This window comes from Crassostrea angulata, chromosome 10 (assembly GCF_025612915.1).
Source record: "Crassostrea angulata isolate pt1a10 chromosome 10, ASM2561291v2, whole genome shotgun sequence".
Taxonomy (NCBI): domain Eukaryota; kingdom Metazoa; phylum Mollusca; class Bivalvia; order Ostreida; family Ostreidae; genus Magallana; species Magallana angulata.
In genome coordinates, this window is record NC_069120.1 from 20028647 (window position 1) to 20048221 (window position 19575).

The 19575-nt window shown below is 33.5% G+C and overlaps 1 protein-coding gene across 6 annotated transcripts in view; it reads right to left on the reverse strand.

Moving 5' to 3' along the window:
• Nucleotides 1-19575, reverse strand: part of LOC128167190 (paladin-like) — a 68372-nt gene that overhangs the window by 33009 nt on the left and 15788 nt on the right. For 5 of the 6 annotated variants that reach the window (XM_052832761.1, XM_052832764.1, XM_052832763.1 and 2 more), the window contains 2 exons: nt 17394-17551; nt 3950-4129 (listed from right to left, as the gene is read on the reverse strand). In XM_052832761.1, the coding sequence (XP_052688721.1) occupies nt 3950-4129; nt 17394-17551 (338 nt within the window). Of the gene's footprint in view, nt 1-3949; nt 4130-17393; nt 17552-18092; nt 19574-19575 lie in introns of those variants that run through there. The other variant, XM_052832767.1, reaches the window with a different exon arrangement.

Here is a 19575-nt window from a genome sequence, read left to right on the forward strand (position 1 = left end):
GACTTGGAACAAGTGAGGAGACGAGCACGGGAAAGAATATGCAAAATGATATTAAATTTGGAGCTAGGAAACTCCATCTCTTGGGGCCAGGTGATCATGTGCGTATTAGAACTGACAAGGAAAACTTGTGGGGTGACAGCGGAACTGTCACAAGTGCGAATCACAAAACAAGATCCCACATGGTTGAGACAGACTATGGTCTCCTTCAGAGGAATCGTAGACACCTGCAACATACTGGATATCCCAATGTCAATGAGCCGCATTCAATGGGTGAACCTTCCACACCAGTTGAGTCGTTCGAGGTAGACCAGCCAGCTTTAACACCCGAACCAGGACAGTCACCATCGCCGGCGAAAACAGTTACACGATCTGGCCGTATTGTGTATCGTCCCAGGCGATTCGAGGACTGTGTGATGTAAAAGCTGACTATATGTGATTAAATCACATATAGTCAGCTTTAATAGTTTGACAGTAGCAGCTTTTTCTTGTATCATGTATTGTATCACAAGTAGTGCATGCAAATAGTTTTGTATTTGTGTTGTAATTGTAATGCTTATTTTTTAATCTAGTCAAAATGCTCTAGTCCCGTAATTTACTCATATTTCTTAAGTTTATGGGGGAAGATGTTTGGTAATTAAATGAATATGTCCAAGTACAAATTGTCTACTTTGGGCTTAACCCTTTGTAGTACGACGTCTGTTTTGTGTTGTGATTTTGTCGCCATTCTAAATAAACATGTTCTGGTGAACCTGGTGTATTTCATTGACTTTGTCATCAAAACAGTCATAACATAATTTCAGGTGGTCAGTGTGTCACCATTAATAAATATATCTGATCATTGTCAAATAGTGTCTGACAACCTCCAGATTAAATGAGGTTGTTGTTTGACATGTTCTCTTAAAAAAAATCTTGACTTGCAGTGTCTGGTGCAAAACGCAACTTTCTAATAAACCAAAAAAAAGGCCCTATGATGGATCAATAGAATGGTGCCAACAATACAAAAATATATTTCTCACCTAACACCATGCAACTTGCTTCTGTACTATATGTACTAAATATAGACTTGATAACATCTTTGCAATGCCAATTTGCTTAAGTGTCTCATGTTAAAGAGGCATAGCCAATGTGTATTTTTTCAATCCTTTTTACTTATATTCAAGCTCATTTCTTGAAATTGTATTTAATTTAACAACCAGATAACACAATCATACCTTAGCATCTGCATAAAACAGGGAAGTGGAATTAACAACAGCACTTAAGATATATCAATTTCTGTAAAAGTAGAATTAATTCGGTTGCTTTTGAATACCGGTATGTCATTTGTAATATTTCATGATTAAACCAACTAAATTTCATCCTTCAAAAGAGTCCCTCTTCTATCGAAATGCATTACAATCCATAAACTTAAAATGTAGGAATTTGGACACATAGCATATGATTTGATAGTATGTTGGGATTATGACAATATGTAGGGGTCGAAGATTAAATTGTATTCTTCACCATGTAATGCCTTCAATCATATTCTCTTGTGATAAAACATCGTGCATTGGATAGCTTCCTATATAGACTAGAAGATTACACAAATTAGAACCTTGCCTGAGTTAATGTCCCTGCAATATCTGTGACAACTACCGGCATAGAGCAAGAGCTAGTAAAATGAAAGTCTCTGAACTTTGCAGGGCAATAAGGATAAGGAACTATCTGCCATAACCCCAGGCTGTCAGCAATAAAAGGAAGAAAAAGGGTACCAATTACATAGATACTTTTTGCAGCCTGCTTCATTATATAGCAATGATCAAGGTTATTGATCATAGCTTTGGTGATAAATTGAACGATATAATTTGAAATCCTTCACCTCCAGGCAACTGAATCCTTACTTTGTAGTGTGTATAGAACTTCTCACTATCTCTGCCTACGGCATGCTAAGAAATAAGCTTTAACTAGCAATAAAAATATATTAGCTATAGTTTTGCAGAGGGCAAAAGCTGTATAATTGCAATGTATTAATCACATTGCAATTATGACAGCTATTTGGCATAAAAAAAATCCCTGATCACGATGAGTCATTACATTTTTTTTGTTTAAGTGAAAAGGGTCTTCCTCTCTTGTAAAATATGTAATAGAATTGCAAACATCGGCAAAGCAATAAAGATTATATAACCATTTCAGTTTTAAAAATTCATCAAGGTAACGGACTAATAAGGATCAAAGCCTTTATGGCTCAACAGAGGCACCTACAGATCATTACAGTACAATAAGGATTAGTCCTTTGGGATGCACAAAAGTGGATTTTTTTTATAGTGTAATGACTGCTTATTATTGGAATGTTTCATTCTCAGAAAACCCAAGATCACATTTTATAAATACATTCTATGCATTTCTAAAACTATTCAAGTACTCAGACTGCATGCAGATCGACACTTCCCAGTTAGAACTCATCACAAGAGTACTGAATACAAGAAACACTAAACTCGGCATTCATGTCAACATAACATCAGTATATATTCTGTCAAAAGATCAGGTTTAATTCACAATCTGACAACAATGAATGCAGAAAATCTTTCAATGCCCTGGAAACACATTCTGTAAAACTATACTTTCCTGAGCTTCTGGGCTGTAATTTCAAAGAGGATCTATGATTTATCTGCTTGACTCCCTTTAGCAATACTTCATCATAATTAGACTTGATCCATTTCATCAAGACAATTTTCTTTTTCATTTGCTGAAAGGGTCTGTCTTTGACAACTTTGATATTAAATATCTGCATTATTGACAATATTATCTCGAACCAAAGGATATCAAAGAATTATAGCTGCATAACTTTTGCTTCAGCTTGAACCAGTTAATTAAACGACATAGACCCCCTGCAATTCTAAGACTTTAATGTAAAAGCATTAAAAATCAAATTTGAGTGAGATAGGACAATGTTTTCTTAGCATCCTTGATGATGGAGGTTATGCTCTGTATCTGGGGCTAGCCTTATGTTTCAAAACCAAAGTTTCATGTATCATGAAAGCTAGTAAGGACAAAATTTTATCCAACAATCAAACCTGTATTCAACAACTCAAAATACTTACACCTACACTGGCATCAACACAAGTAAGATCAAGCTCTGTATCTAAAGATACATACCTCTATTAACACACCCATAGTTACATTATCTATTTAAATCAACAATATATGAACATATGAACAAAATTTACTTCATTTTTTCTGACCAGCTCCAAGGCCTTAACACCATTTGAGTTGTTTTAAAATTTTAAACCAGCCTAAGCATCTAGTTAGTTAAGATCACATTTAGTATCTCAAGCTACCTTTGTGATTTATTTACATAGTTGGATCAACCATGCATGAAAGTTTGAATATAAAGTACTATTATTTACATACTGTGATATGGTTATCAAAGGGCACCTACTTCAAAAACGTTAACCATGCAGCTCCAAGATCCTTAACCTTATTCAGCATCCAAAACATATGGCTCAGATTCAGCATCCACAGCTGTAGAGTGCATCAGTATCACACGATGCACAATCCACGCAAGTTTGGTGAAGATAGGACCAGTTGTAATTTAGATATGGCCATTAAAGGGCACCTGCTTAAAAAACTTTATCCTGCTCCAAACACCTAACCTTTTAGGTCCATAAGTGGGTCAAGATTCGTGGAAATGCAAGTTTGTGAAGATAGGGCAAGTAATAATTTAGATACAGGACCTCCTCCAAAAACTTTAACTAGGTCCAGATGCAGTTGCTGAAGGTATAGCATAAGCTTCCCCTGACTTCGTTTTAGTAAGCTAAAAATCACCGTTAATAGCAATGATGACACAACAGCAAATGCTAGACAGAGTTTGATCAGAAAAGCTCATGTGAGCCTTTGGCTTAGGTGATCTAAAATGTCATCACTTGTGCTGAAACTACATTTTATTACTTTCTTGCAAGTTAGTTGTACTCACAGTGTGACCCTCATCCACGAGGTGGTCTATGAGGTAAATCAGTCCTTTCTCTGTTGGCTGACCAGCACCATAGACAGGGAAGCCTTTGGCAGCTTGGTGAAAGTTGGGTGCTTTGAACTGAGAATACGATTTCTTGATGTCTGACTTCTCTGAAGCATCGCGTACCAAGAAATACTTTCCCTAAAATGATCAAGCATGGTTTTTCTTTTCAATAAATCATATCATTTAATGATGACAATTCTACTTAATTCCAGACAATTTTAACAGCAAGATTTACATAGAAAATTGTATTAATTCTCCCAGTCAGTATGTACAAAAACAGATCAAAACAAAATCATTTCAAATGACAAATGACACAAAATTCTATATTTTGAATAGGATTTTTAAAATATGAATGTCTGTACAATGAAATATTGAGTCTGACATATTAATTAGTATTGTGTCATACTTCCGAGAATTCAAAATGTTGGTTTTGTTTGCTGGTACAAAATACACAGCCTTGCATATCAGCTAAGATGTAAATATAGCATCCACTTAATAGACATGCCCACCCCTACTGTTAATCTTTTTCTGCTATAAACTGGTTATTAAATTGCTATGTTCAATGTCAGCAATATTTATCATCTTTCCTTTTGCTCAGAAGTTGTTATCATAAGCATAATAGAAAGGTTTAGCAGAACAACGGGTACGCATACTTGTAGGTTATAAGTTGGAACTATGCGTACCAGTTCACATAACTTTTCTTGTTTAGCAGTTGTAACATATACTGGGTGTACATGTAGATGTAATTCTAAATATTCTCTCCTACTAGTCTGAGAATGTTAGTCACAGTAGAAAATTGAGAATTCAAATTCTGCATGTGTTAATTTTGTATACATCATTGTTTATATACGTATAGTTTTATTTATCACAGATGAATAAAATAACAGAGCCATTTCATGATTTGAAGAAAGAGATATGTGTATTAATATTAAAACTTCAATAACATATTAAATTTTAATGAAAATTGATGTTTGTTGATATCAGTATTCACATTAAATATTCAGACTTAAGAAAAATAAACATATTTGTTAATAAGTAGCCAACTGGGAAACAAAAGCTACAAGTTCGACCTTAGGGTACTTTGCAATTTACACGCATGTTTATTCAGGTATACGTATGTGTTTAAATTTGTCATTACTGTAACACAGACTGATGATGATATGCACATATTTTCCTTTCTACAAGTACATGTACGTGTACACGTTATCACGTGTACAACATTATCAACTGTTTTTATTTAATTATGATTCTGGCCAAAAGGTAAGTAAAATTTCGTAAAAACAAATCGGAATTTCAAAGCTAGTGATACATGGGATGTTGAGTTACAAGGCATGTGATGAGATATATATACTAAATATAAAGTTTGCTCTTTTTTTTGAAACCTTGCATTGATAATTATACAATTTAAAAAGTATTAATTCAATTTTAAAGAGAATAAAATCAGTTATGAACACTTAATTTGCCCTTGAAGTAAGAGCTGCAGGTCTGAGCAACAAAAAAGTTTGGAAGAATAAGTTAAAGGGAGGTACAATTCTGTATGTGTTAAAAAGTTGCACTTTATAGCACCCAAAAACTTGTGCTAGTTTTGGACTATTTATATCAAATTGTCTCAATTTTTAACACATTCTGTAGAAATATACAATTCTAAAGAGAATAAAATTTGGATATTTTATTGCAGATATTGTCCCTTTCCTTGTTTCTGATATTCTTTTAAACACCTGATGTAGCATTCTAAATGGTATGCTCCTAAATATTATATATGTGTATGCAATATGTTTTCTAGACCCTTGTAATCATAGCTACAGTCAAGGCTATAATAACAATCTGCCTGAGTATACTCCAGTTCATATATTACGTAAACCAAAGGCTGAAAGATCACATGGCCTCTCCGTTTATATACCAAGTCTAATGACTCTACTTTGCACTGTCTAGCATTTTAAGTTTATCTACGTCTAAGCTGAATACAAAGGATTTGATCATCCCTATAGCAACATCTAAAAGGGTGCGTAAAAAATCTTGATAAGTGACATAGAAAATTTTTGAAGAAAAAATATTAGTAATGATCACATTCCCAGTAAGAGTACCTTTCACCTCTTTGGATCAATCAATTCATGCAACTAACACATTGGAGATAATGATTACAGTTTTCATTGGTAATTAATTAAGCCTACCTACTTTTTCATTGGTAATTAAGTCTATCATCTTGTAAAAGATGCATGACTGAATATTGGAAGAGTCTTCAATCTCTCACACAATTGCACAGTACAAAGTACAATTCAAAACAAAGCATATTTTGCAATTTCACTTTTGAATGTCATATCACATTTACCAAATTTGGATTTGGTCAGCCTTATTAAGGAAAAAAAAACCAATTATTGTGATCTTAAAACAAGAGGCTTAGGGGTCACATTGCTCACCTAAGCAACTCTGTTCAAATCAGCTTTATAACATCAAATTTAATTGTGGCTGCACCCTACCCCTTCTACACAAGTTTCAGCTTTTCTGGCCAAATACTTCAATTGCTTCAAAACGTTAGGCTGAAATTGGGCAAGGTTTTTTGAAGGAGATAAAAAATTTAAGGGAGTATTTTTATGGCATTCTATGTTTCAAATATCGAAGTAATTTATGGCATAGCTAAACAGAAATAATTTACAATAGAATGATGAAAGATTGTCCTCACTGAAATTTTTTTTTTTTTAAAGTTATAACACAGAAGAGCAAAAAGTTAAAACATTATAGATAATGGATTCTTCTTACTAAAAGACTGATACATACTGAGGATGCTAAAAACATATCAAAAATTTATCCCTGCATTTGCTAATAAAAATTTCTGAGATGTAGAGACTGTATTAAACAGGCAAACAGCCTCATAGAATATGGATTGTCTGTAAATATTTGGCCAAAAGCATTAGTAATGTCATTGGAAGTTCAGAAAAATATGCCATATCAGACTTGAAAACATTAAATATCTCAATCATGGGCTATCATTTTTTACCAATTGTGTGCAAACTAAATGTTGAGTGGTATTGAGTTTTATTAAAAGCAGGAGTTAAGGCACAGGGGATTAAGTCTGAAATATTACCTTGGCGTTATGTTTTGGACGTTACAGTGCTCTGTGATGACAATACGCTGCTTTTGAAATCAAGTACCAGTAATAATTTCTAATTTAATGAAATATAACTTCATAGATCAATAAAATAGATATTTGTGCATAATATAATGTGCTGATTTTAACTTTCAAAATAATGATTTTGCAGAAAAAAAACCATTATCTGCACATTTTTTTCATTACTTGATCTAAAAATGTCCAGCAAAAGAACTTTTCCCTTCTATTTCAATTTATTGCAGCATTTTGAAACAATTAATAGATGTAGTGAATATAACAGTTCACTGACATTGTGTTATAGCATGAAAGCTAGGCTAAAAGCTTGAATAAAAGATAAATAATGGAGCACCATTCAGATTCCTTTCTACTCAAGATAAACTTAAAGGGAATGAATGTATAGATCAAGCAATTTTGATTTGTCTGTGCTATAGTTTTTGAAGTTTCTTGACAGCTTTCATTGCACTCTGAAGCTCTAAACAATGAATTATGAGCATCACTCTATTGGGAATATATTTACAAAGCTGTGCGATTTCACCATGTTTTAATCACATAAAGATTTATTTGACATTAATGTCCACACATTTTCATTATTTTTGTCCTCAAAACATATATGATTTAATAAAAAGAATCCTTAAAGTACGTGTTAGGCGATGAGGGGATTATCTGAGAACAAATATTTTTGCTTCACTTCTCTTGTTGCTAATAAATCATACCACAACCAAACCCATTTACAAACATTATCAAAACCAATTCTTTTATGAACATATGGTGAAATTTAGACCCTACAGATTACAAGGGTGATGCGGAATGGACCTTATTAGATCACTGAAGGGGAAGACTGCCGCAAGCATTGATCCCTAGAAACGGGATCAAACATCCATTTCACTTATATTATAGCTAGAGCTGAGCTAACTAGAACAAAACAAAGTCTTTAGTGTCAAACATAAATTCATTCAGATAAGATATTTTCCTCCACTAAATTAACTGTTTCAAAATCTTTGTAAGCTTTTCCCATTGATCCAAATTTTTAACCCCTAGCTGTTATACTAATGCATTCCCTAATTGTAAATACCTGTACAATTAAATTTGAGTTAGAATAACAGTTTATATTAGGATAAAAGTAGCTTTCAATTAATTAAATCTAAAACAAGAATCCCAATAATTAATTTGAAAAATCATTCATATATTTAGTTTCTACAACCTCACCTGGTTTATTACAATTTTATGCATGAAAATGGCTTTGCCAAAATCCTTCAAAATGTAAACAAACAGAACTAATAGTTATTAATAGCCATATTCATAGCTTAATTGTTTGTTATCAAACATTTTGCAAATGTCTACTCAATTATAGGCCCTGCTGGTTGCTAGAATCAAGAGATGATCACATGACAATATTTCCAATTTCCTTCTCAATAGAGAAGAGACCAACTTTAACCTCCCAACAAACATTACAATGAACCTAATTTGAGCAGACTGTACTCTATGAAATTAAGTTAATTATTGTTAGAACAGGATTCAAGTATCACAATATATGTATCAGAACTAATACACTTGCAGATTCTTGTATCATATTTGTTGTAATTTTGAAGCTGCTTGTTTCCTCACAACACAACTGTTTTATCTACATATATATATAAACTGTATCAAAACACCTTCCTCATGAAAATCAATGTATCACACCTCCTAATGAAGTTGACCTATTTTTCAATAATCAATCATTAACAAGTACATACCGTACAGTAAAACATACCCTGCTTCTTGATACCTCTACCCCCATAAAATACCATCTATGTAGAAAAGCATAAAAAGGCCCAACATCCATAGAAAACTGTAAAATAAATCTAGCACATCTACAGCAACATTTGATAATCAAATCAACTCACAAACCCGGAACAAGACCAAAGAGACAGAGACAAAAAGACATATTATATTTGTAAATATAATATTTATTGTTATATTATTGTCAATATTCTATGGCACTTAATCTTACATATATGACCTTGACCTTGTATGTCAGAGAGGATTTATATTGGCAATGCCTGCTATCCGATCCGTTTATGTGATATATTGCGTAATAAAATATTGTTTAAATTAAAGAGACAGAGGTTCCCCCTCAAAACAAGGAGAGGAATAACAGGTGGTACATGTATATTGACTAGACAACGTATCGATGAGAAAGGCGTTAATTACAGGTGTTAACAATGAGTTGATGAGATTTTTGTAATTGAACTGTCTCTAACAAGATATCTGTGAGCCAATGCTCACTAGTGATACCCCCACTCTGATGTGAATATGCAAAATAAGCAAAGTCGAAATTTAACAGAAAGCTGGCATCCGATTGGTACAGAAATATATATCCCACAATATGGCATGCCTGAACAAATAGTGTGTTAAAATTTCAAGCATCTGCGATAAATAGCTGCTGAGAATTCTTTGAAGGAAATTTGTTTGAAAATTTTGACAAAAAATAAACAAAGTCGTCATATAACAGGAAGTTGACGTCTGATTGGTACAAAAATACATCCAACGATAAAGCATGCCTATACAAATACTGTGTAAAAATTTCAAGCATCTGCGATAAACAGTTGCTGAGAATTCTTTGACGAAAATTTGTTTGAAAATTTTTGCAAAAAATAAACAAAGTCATTATTTAACAGGAAGTTGACGTCTGATTGGTACAAAAATATATCCCACGATAAGGCATGCCTATAGAAATACTGTGTTAAAATTTCAAGCATCTGCGATAAACAGTTGCTGAGAAATCTTTGACGAAAATTTGTTTGAAAATTTTGGTTAAAAAATAAACAAAGTCGTCATTTAACAGGAAGTTGACGTCCGATTGGTACAGAAATATATTCCACGATATGGCATGCCTATACAAATATTGTGTAAAAATTTCAAGCATCTGCGATAAATAGTTGCTGAGAAATCTTTGACGAAAATTTGTTTAAAAATTTTGGTTAAAAAATAAGCAAAATCGTCATTTAACAGGAAGTTGACGTCCGATTGATACAAAAATATATCCCACAATATGGCATGCCAAAACAAATAGTGTGTTAGAATTTCAAGCATCTGCGATAAATAGTTGCTGAGAATTCTTTGAAGGAAATTTGTTTGAAAATTTTGGCAAAAAATAAACAAAGTCGTCATTTAACAGGAAGTTGACATCTGATTGATACAAAAATACATCCAACGATATAGCATGCCTATACAAATACTGTGTAAAAATTTCAAGCATCTGCGATAAACAGTTGCTGAGAATTCTTTGACAAAAATTTGTTTGAAAATTTTTGCAAAAAATAAACAAAGTCATTATTTAACAGGAAGTTGACGTCTGATTGGTACAAAAATATATCCCACAATATGGCATGCCTATAGAAATACTGTGTTAAAATTTCAAGCATCTGCGATAAACAGTTGCTGAGAAATCTTTGACGAAAATTTGTTTGAAAATTTTGGTTAAAAAATAAACAAAGTCGTCATTTAACAGGAAGTTGACACCCGATTGGTACAGAAATATATTCCACGATATGGCATGCCTATACAAATATTGTGTAAAAATTTCAAGCATCTGCGATAAATAGTTGCTGAGAAATCTTTGACGAAAATTTGTTTAAAAATTTTGGTTAAAAAATAAGCAAAGTCGTCATTTAACAGGAAGTTGACGTCCGATTGATACAAAAATATATCCTACAATATGGCATGCCAAAACAAATAGTGTGTTAAAATTTCAAGCATCTGCGATAAATAGTTGCTGAGAATTCTTTGAAGGAAATTTAATTGAAAATTTTGGCAAAAAATAAACAAAGTCGTCATTTAACAGGAAGTTGACGTCTGATTGGTACAAAAATACATCCCACGATATAACATGCCTATACAAATACTGTGTAAAAATTTCAAGCATCTGCGATAAACAGTTGCTGAGAATTCTTTGACGAAAATTTGTTTGAAAATTTTTGCAAAAAATAAACAAAGTCATTATTTAACAGGAAGTTGACGTCTGATTGGTACAAAAATATATCCCACGATATGGCATGCCTATAGAAATACTGTGTTAAAATTTCAAGCATCTGCGATAAACAGTTGCTGAGAAATCTTTGACGAAAATTTGTTTGAAAATTTTGGTTAAAAAATAAGCAAAGTCGTCATTTAACAGGAAGTTGACGTCCGATTGGTACAAAAATACATCCCACGATATGGCATGCCTTAACAAACACTGTGTTAAAATTTCAAGCATCTGCGATAAATAGTTGCTGAGATAAATGCGACAGAAATTTTTGTTACGGACGGACAGACAGACGGACGGACGGACAGACAGACAGACACACAAGGGTAAAACAGTATACCCCCTCTCCTTCGGAGCGGGGGTATAATTACAAAATGATGAAGATATTGCTTAGATTACTCTCAATAAACAAACTTTTATTTGTGCAATTCTATCTTGGTTTGCAGCACTGAATAATTTTCATAACAAAGAGTACATGCAGATAAACATATATGAACTACACCTTAGAAGAGAATGTAATTCTACACAAGAAATATTAACAACTGAAGTTCTGTCAATCTCCCAAATTTTCTCTCGCACAAAAATGTACTTTAAAACTTGGTCTCCTCTTGATAACATCAATATGATTATCAATTTAAGTCAACATATTTGTTTACTGTATTGTTGCATTGAGTTGTATAAACTTGATATTACATATCTAAAGGAACCAGACATTGTCGAGATGGTGACTATTTCAAAGGGAGGGCCTCGCTTTTGGCAAAGATCATTTCAAAACATGTAAGGTTGTTTTATAAGGCTAATTTTGAAAAGAATTTTGTAACTGAGTAAAGTTTGAGCCAAATCATACAAAGAGGTTATCTGACCTTTGACCCACAACATTGATTCAAAGTCATTGCAAACCCTCTACCCACAGGCACTCATAGTGTGGGTTTTAGCCTAGCTAGGCATAGAGAAGAGAAAATTTACTCTGCACAAGGGTTTCTATATAGATCGAGCTGTAATTTAACCTTACCTTTGATATATAGTATTAATTCAAAGTTGCAACACATTCCACCCATGCACTAAAAGCTAAGGATTTAAGTTCAACCTATCTTACCAATGAAAGAGAATGAAAATATGCCCAAAGAAGGAATTTACAGAGAATTTTTTCAACTGTTCCCTTGATCCAGGTTGAAGGTCATTGCACTCTTTGCCTTCAGGCACTTTTTTTGGTGAGGTTTGACCCAAACTTTGCCAAAAGAAAAGGAAATATGCTCCAAAAAGTAAATCAGATGGACAAAAGAATGAACAAACAGACAGATCACTACAGAGTGCTTGCAGAGTGGGGTCATAACATTTCACAAAAAAAGTTTTGAAATGAATAACTATCCATCTTGCCCACAAGTTTTTGTTCACCAACACATCCCAAGCAAAGCATTCCCTCTTGACAGGAATTAAAGCAGCTAGAATTCATCCTTTTGTTTGGGCTTAAATTGTTCCATAAATTGAAGGAGTCAAATTTTCCTGTTTATTTATTTGGTTGTAGTTGTTGATATCTTGAGAAATTATCCATAAATTGACATCTCTGAATTTGAGAGAGGATTGACTTACAACAACAAGCATTCTGAGAGTATTGCATAAGCAACACACGTCCCCTACCGGTTTGTAGAAATTTGTGGAAACAATGCACTGTTATGCAGAATATCATTCTTACCATCTTGTGTACCCCAAAACAACAGACCAACCTGATAACGAAACCGATTGTAATTATACAAAAAACCCTTTCGATTAAATTAACAACACAATGTTTGAAACTATTTTAGAAAACTTATTTGTTTTGTTAGAAACAATAAATGGAATGGTCCAAGTAATGCACAATATTATTACTGACTACATACTTTCCTTGTTTATTCGTTACACATCGAACCCGATACCGAACCCGAACATTAAAAAATTGGAATATAAAAAATTAATTTTCTCGAAAATATGTCAACCAGATGCTACAAAAATGTAAACTTGATCTGTAGTTTGACATTTTGAAGCTGTTCAGCAAATTTCATGTTATTCCTCAAACGCATTAAGAAACAAGAGGCCCAGGGGCCACATCACTCACCTGAGCAACAATTGCCTTAATTCTGATCAAATTAGCATTACAGTATCAAAATATCTTGACAACTAAGTACAGTAGATCTTGCTAAAAAAAAATTGAAAATCTGCCAATTTTTATCCACCTGGTTTTTTTGGGGTAAATACCAAGCTCCTTTTGTTGTTGTACCTGTAAGAAGATTTTTCTCTATTCCTTTCTACCCCCCCCCCCCCCCCTCCATTTCGTGGCCCCACTCTTCTCTAGAGAATCATGGTTTCATCAAACTTAAATCTGCATTACATGTGCTTTCACACTAAGTACTGAGTTTTGGACAAAAAACTTTCCTAGAATATTTTTAAAGATTTTCTCTATATATTCCTATGCAAAAATTCAAACCGCCATCACAGCCCCGCCCTATTACTAGGGACTGTGATTTTGCAAACTTGAATTTACACTATCCGAGGATGCCACTACACAAGTTTAAGCTTTTCTGGCCAAATAGTTTATAAAGATTTTCTCTCTATATTCCTATGTAAAAATTCATCCCCCATTGTGGCCTCACCATACCCCTGGACTATTATTTAAACAAACTTAAATCTATACGATCTGGGGATGCTTCCACTCAAATTTGGGCTTTCCTGCCCAAATAGTTTTGAGAAGAAGATTTTTGAAAGATTTTCTTTATATATAAAAATTTATCTCCCATTATGGCCCTGCCCTACCCCCAGGGACCGTGATTTGAACAAACTTGAATCTACATTATCTGAGGATGGTTACATGCCAAATTGAGCTTTCTTGGCCAAATAGTTTTTAAAAGAATTTTTTTCAAAGATTTTCTTTATATATTCCTGTATAAAAATTTATCCCTTAATTGTGGCCCCACCCTACCCCCGGTTTGAACAAACTTGAATCTACACTATCTGAGGATGCTCCCATTTTAATTTGAGCTTTTCTGGCCTGATAGTTTTTGAGAAGATTTTTAAAAGATTTTCTCTATATATTCCTATGTAAAACTTGATCCCCCTCTTGTGGCCCCTCCCTAACCCCGGGGACCATGATTTGAACAAACTTGAATCTACATTACCTGAGGATGCCTCCACACAAGTTTAAGCTTTTCAGGCCGAATAGTTTTCGAGAAGATTTTTGAAAAATACCAACAAATTTTCAATAATTCTCAATTATCTCCCCTTTAAAGAGGGTGTGGCCCTTCATTTGAACAAACTTGAATCCCCTTCACCTAGTGGTGCGTTGTGCCAAATTTGGTTGAAATCTGCCCAATGGTTCTTGAGTAGAAGATGAAAATGTGAAAAGTTTACAACGACGACGACGACGACGACGACAGACAACGGACAGATTGTGATCAGAAAAGCTCACTTGAGCCTTTGGCTTAGGTGAGCTAAAAAAGCGTGGAAAACTGAAGTGGGACAGACAAACAGACTGACGGACACAGAGGAAAGCTATAGTCCCCTCCGGTGAAACCGGTAGGGGACTAATGATAAAAAGGTACACAAAGTATGATGAATGTACTACCATGCATGCAAGTTCCTCTTTCAATCTTGTACACCCACACCAAACAGACTACCACACCATCAGACACACAACAAATCATGCTAAATATCACCTCCACAACACGTTTTGCAATTGGATAATGATGATTAATCTTAGTGTATCAGCTATTATGATGTTTCCAAACATTTTGTTATGCTGTCACATAACAGCTTCATCCTATTGATTCAGGTTAATAATCTCAAACACCTATTCTCTATATTCCTGTGTTCTCTTTCACAGTATAGACAATGATCTGCTGGAGCTGTAACATGTCAGTCTTTCTCTACCCAGTACTATGCATGATTCATTATGTTTCTGATCTACATTTATATGGCTGCAGTAAAGAAGCCCAGATCAAGGCCTTACAAGCACTGGGTTTAATAATGATACAGTTAAATGTTATGTCATCCTTTTATTCCTCCTACTGAATCTGCCTCTACTAACAATATAAATCCTGCTGTATGTTCTTATATAGCCTTCAAAGAATTGGGTTTGTTTGTCTTTGTTATTGCTGGGGTTTTTTGCTTTTGATTAGGATTTGCACTCCTTGTTTCTAAACTATAAGTCAGACCTAAAGATTCAATAACCAATACAAGTACTCAACTTTCTCAGATAAAAAATGCATACATGTTAACATCTGTGACAGTATTTTCTTAATAAAGTATCAGTAGAGGCATAGACATTTACATGTTTTCCAGAATAATAATATGAGGGTTTGCAAAGAGAACTGGATGAAGGCTATAATGCCTGCTCACTTCTCTACAGAGAATAATGTGACAAGGTATAAAGCGAAACCGTATGGTGCACTATAAAAAAAGAAAAAGAAATTTGATGAAAATACACTGAGTAATTGTTCATTCAAACATAAACTCAAATCATACATTAAAATGAACAAGCTCCATTATCACCCAATACAGTTCATTTCCAGTGTACATGTATTTGCTATATACAGTAAAACTTGGCTATAGGTACATGTAAGTTCTAGAGACCAATGGATTTACTTTTTTATACTGTGGAATTACTTTAATTCGTTTAGGTCAACCTTCATTGGTAACAAAAATTTTCCTGGTTTGTGGGAACAAAATTTTGTTGGTAGTGTAATCAGGATAAATCTAATTAAATATCAAACAAGTGCTTGTATAAACGTTTGTGGATATGTAAATTTTGTGGGCAAGGGTTGCTCACGAAAGCCACAAACATTGTACCCCTAAAACAATGGTGATTCTAAAGTATCCCCATCTTAATAAAGGTCACTGCATGCCATTAACCAAAAGGTTCTTTTATCCTTTGATCAAAGGTACTATGTGGGTGATGTATGAGCCAGATGGGAGCAAATAGAGAAAAGATATGCTCTGGACAAGGATTTTTCATATAATTCTGCTATGACTTGAAAATTGGTTCAAGGTTACAACACATCCCTTACTCAAAAGCTCTGTTTATGAGAAGTATGAACCAAATAAGGCTAAGTGAAAAATATAAATGCTCTGAAAAAAGGAATTTTTGGTGATCTGAAATGATCTTGACCCTTGATCTACAAACTTTATTCAAGGTCACTGCTCACCCTTTGACCAAAGACACTTTGTAAGTGAAGTATGAACCAGATTGAACCAAGGGGAGAGGACATGCCCCAAACAAGAATTTTAACTATAATTCCGCTATGACCTTAACCATAGACCTAGAAACATGGTTCACAGTCACTGCACACCCTTAACCAAAGGCACTCTGTAGGTGAAGCATGAGCCAGATTGGGCCAAGGAGAGAGAAGATATGTTCCAGACAAGCAATCTTGGATGGACAGATGGATGGATAGACAGACAGACAGACTGTACCGCAGAGCGGGGCCCTAATAATAAGTACCGGTACATTCATCTATCGAATATTAATCTACCATCAACCAAATGTAAAAAGTTTCTACAATAAATGTATAATCACACAATTTTTTTTCTACATGACAACAACCCCCTCCCTGACAACTATTTGTATTACTTTTTACGCAACTCTACATGAATAATAATAAAATGAAAAAGAGATTCAAAGGGAATTATCAACAGTAAAATGCTTTCTTTGTTGTTTAAATGGGATAATGCAGAAAATGATTTCTTCATAAGAGATATACCAGTACATGAACTACTTAGGCCACACATCATTTTCAGCATTAATCATGTTAATGCCTTCAACATTCATACCAATATGAACCAACAAAAGAAAAATTACTGCTTAACTTCAGTGTTCTGAACCAAACTGCAACTTTTCAGTGTAACCAATATAAATTCATTTGGATACACTAATACAATGCTTCTAGTGTTAAATTTTCCTTTCTGCAGGTTGCTTTTTTATTAAAGCTTTCTGAAAGTGATGATTTCATGTAAATGGATGTTTTCCTGGGCAACTTTTAATCAAATTTAAAACTTAAAAAAAAAGAATTTTCCTTTAGGGAAATACAAAAGTGAAGATATATTGCACAACATTTGCAAAACATGACTGTTTTCATATATCACCCCACTAAAACAGAAGATAACTGACAGATTTTCTTTTCCATCCAACATTGATAAAGATCCATTGGGATTAAGAAGAAGAAAAAAGCCTACCCATTAAAATCGTGCAGACTGATGTCTTAGCATTTAATCAGGTTCCAAAAGGAAAATAAAACTTCAGTCTTGAGAAAATTAAATTTTACCTTGACTAATGGGTGTCTGGGCATATTCTCTGCAATATATCCATACACAATTGGATCTTTGAAATCCGAGACATGCTGGAATTCCTCTTTACAGTCCTTGATGATGATTGGTGCAACATCGTTACACGCTCTGACAAAATTCCTGCTCTTCTGTTTCTCTGAAATTTAAAGATACAATGTAAAATCATAAAGATTGCATTTAATTGGTGTTCACACATCAGGAGTTCATATTTAAAATTTTAGTCAATAATTTACAATGTACAATTTGTACTACTTTGACATATTCATAGTATTCAAGATATCTATGTGCGAGATATCAGAGTTTGACTGTAAAATGTAACTACTGTAGACTGAAGAAGAAATAATCGTTGAGGATTAATTTCGTTATTTTCATTGGCAGTATAAATATATGACATTAAGAATGTATATAATCATTATAGTATAATGCATTTGAAAGCATGTTCTACCACCAATGTCTGGTCGATTTGAAGATGTACAAGAACAAGGCACAAGTTTGCAGGGGATTACTGGCTGGTGGGATTTGTTAATGTGAAAGATAGATCAATCAACCTAGTCTTAGCTCCCTGATGCCACTGAGCCATTTAGGATCCCAACCCTTCGCCATTATGGATAATTTCTCACTGAACATTCCCTTAATGATGATAAATACAATTTACTTTCTAATGCATAGGCATGTACCTCTATCTAAATTGGCATTTCCCCCATGAACCAGTAAATCTAGTCAGAGATCAGAATTGTAAGAAAAAATGTATAACAAATCAACAGCCAAACAACGGAATCATGATATTTTTGGAATTGTCTGGAGCTATACCAATTTTCCTCCAAAGAAAATTCTCAGTAATAGTAAATTATACATCATTGTTTGAATAATTAATGCATACATCAACTAATACAGGCCAAAAACTGTGGGTATACATATATATCTTCCCTTTTTATAGGACTTAATTAAATTCACTTACTTTATTGCTTTGAACAGTTTTTACTCAATTAAATCTGTTTGAAAATATCATTTAATTAATTAACAGTCATGAAATTTTTACCAATATTCATGCTGAATACAAAGTCTTCCTCTGAAATTCAATCAACAGATTGATTCAATGTTTGGTTGGCAATAAATGCTTCGAGGAACTTGAAATTTATCGTCTTGATCATAAAACTACATCATTCAATCTATATTCTATGGCTCAAATAACAGTGGGTTTGCTAAATGTTGAATAACTTTAGTGCCAGATACAGTTCAATGCATACAAATACAGACAACAATTTCTTAATTTTATCTGAAATATAGTTTGCCTAAAAATAAAGGTCTTTCCTTCTTATTTATAAATACAATTGTCTGCAATTTCAATCATTACTGTAGTTTCATTAATATCCAAAGGTATCAATTTTTGTGGATAAAGTGAAAATCACAGTTTCAAGGACACGTAAATTTGTGGCCAATGACCCTATCAATACAAAATGTTAACAGAAATTGCACTTCAATGAACACTTAATTTCGTGGATCATCTTTTCAACAAAATCCACGAAAATTGGTATTCAATGAATATTGATGAAACCACAGTATATCAAAATCTAACATAATTTTTCATAAATAATAAACTTCAAACATACTACTCTACCAAGTATTATCAAAGAATTGGGTTTAGAACAAGAAATTTTCTATTTTGCATCAAATACCGTAATTGAGCAATACAGTTCTCGTATACTAGTAAATTTTTTACTATTAGAAAGGATACTACAATGTGTACACAGTTAAGAAAAGTTAATTCATATCCACATGAACCAAGGTAAAAGTCTATGTTATTTTCATCTATAAGTCAATGGTTACAGTATGCTGCAACAAAATCTGAGCACCTGTCAATAAATCTATTAGTTACTTTAGAGTATTAAAATGCTAAATTAGTAAAAATTTGTCAACAAGGATTTTAAAAAATGCAGCTAATATCACTGCAAGTGCCACTTTTTTCATATTCTCTATTATGTGTCAGTTTGTAATGATTATTTCAGAACCCTACTTGGATCAGTCACTGACCTAAGGATAAAACCAACAAAAGTGACCAAACCAAAAACCCTTATTAAATCAAGCAAATGATATTAGTACTAGATTCAGAAATATGATCTCATTAGTACTCCTCCAGTGATTGGGAGATACATCAATACT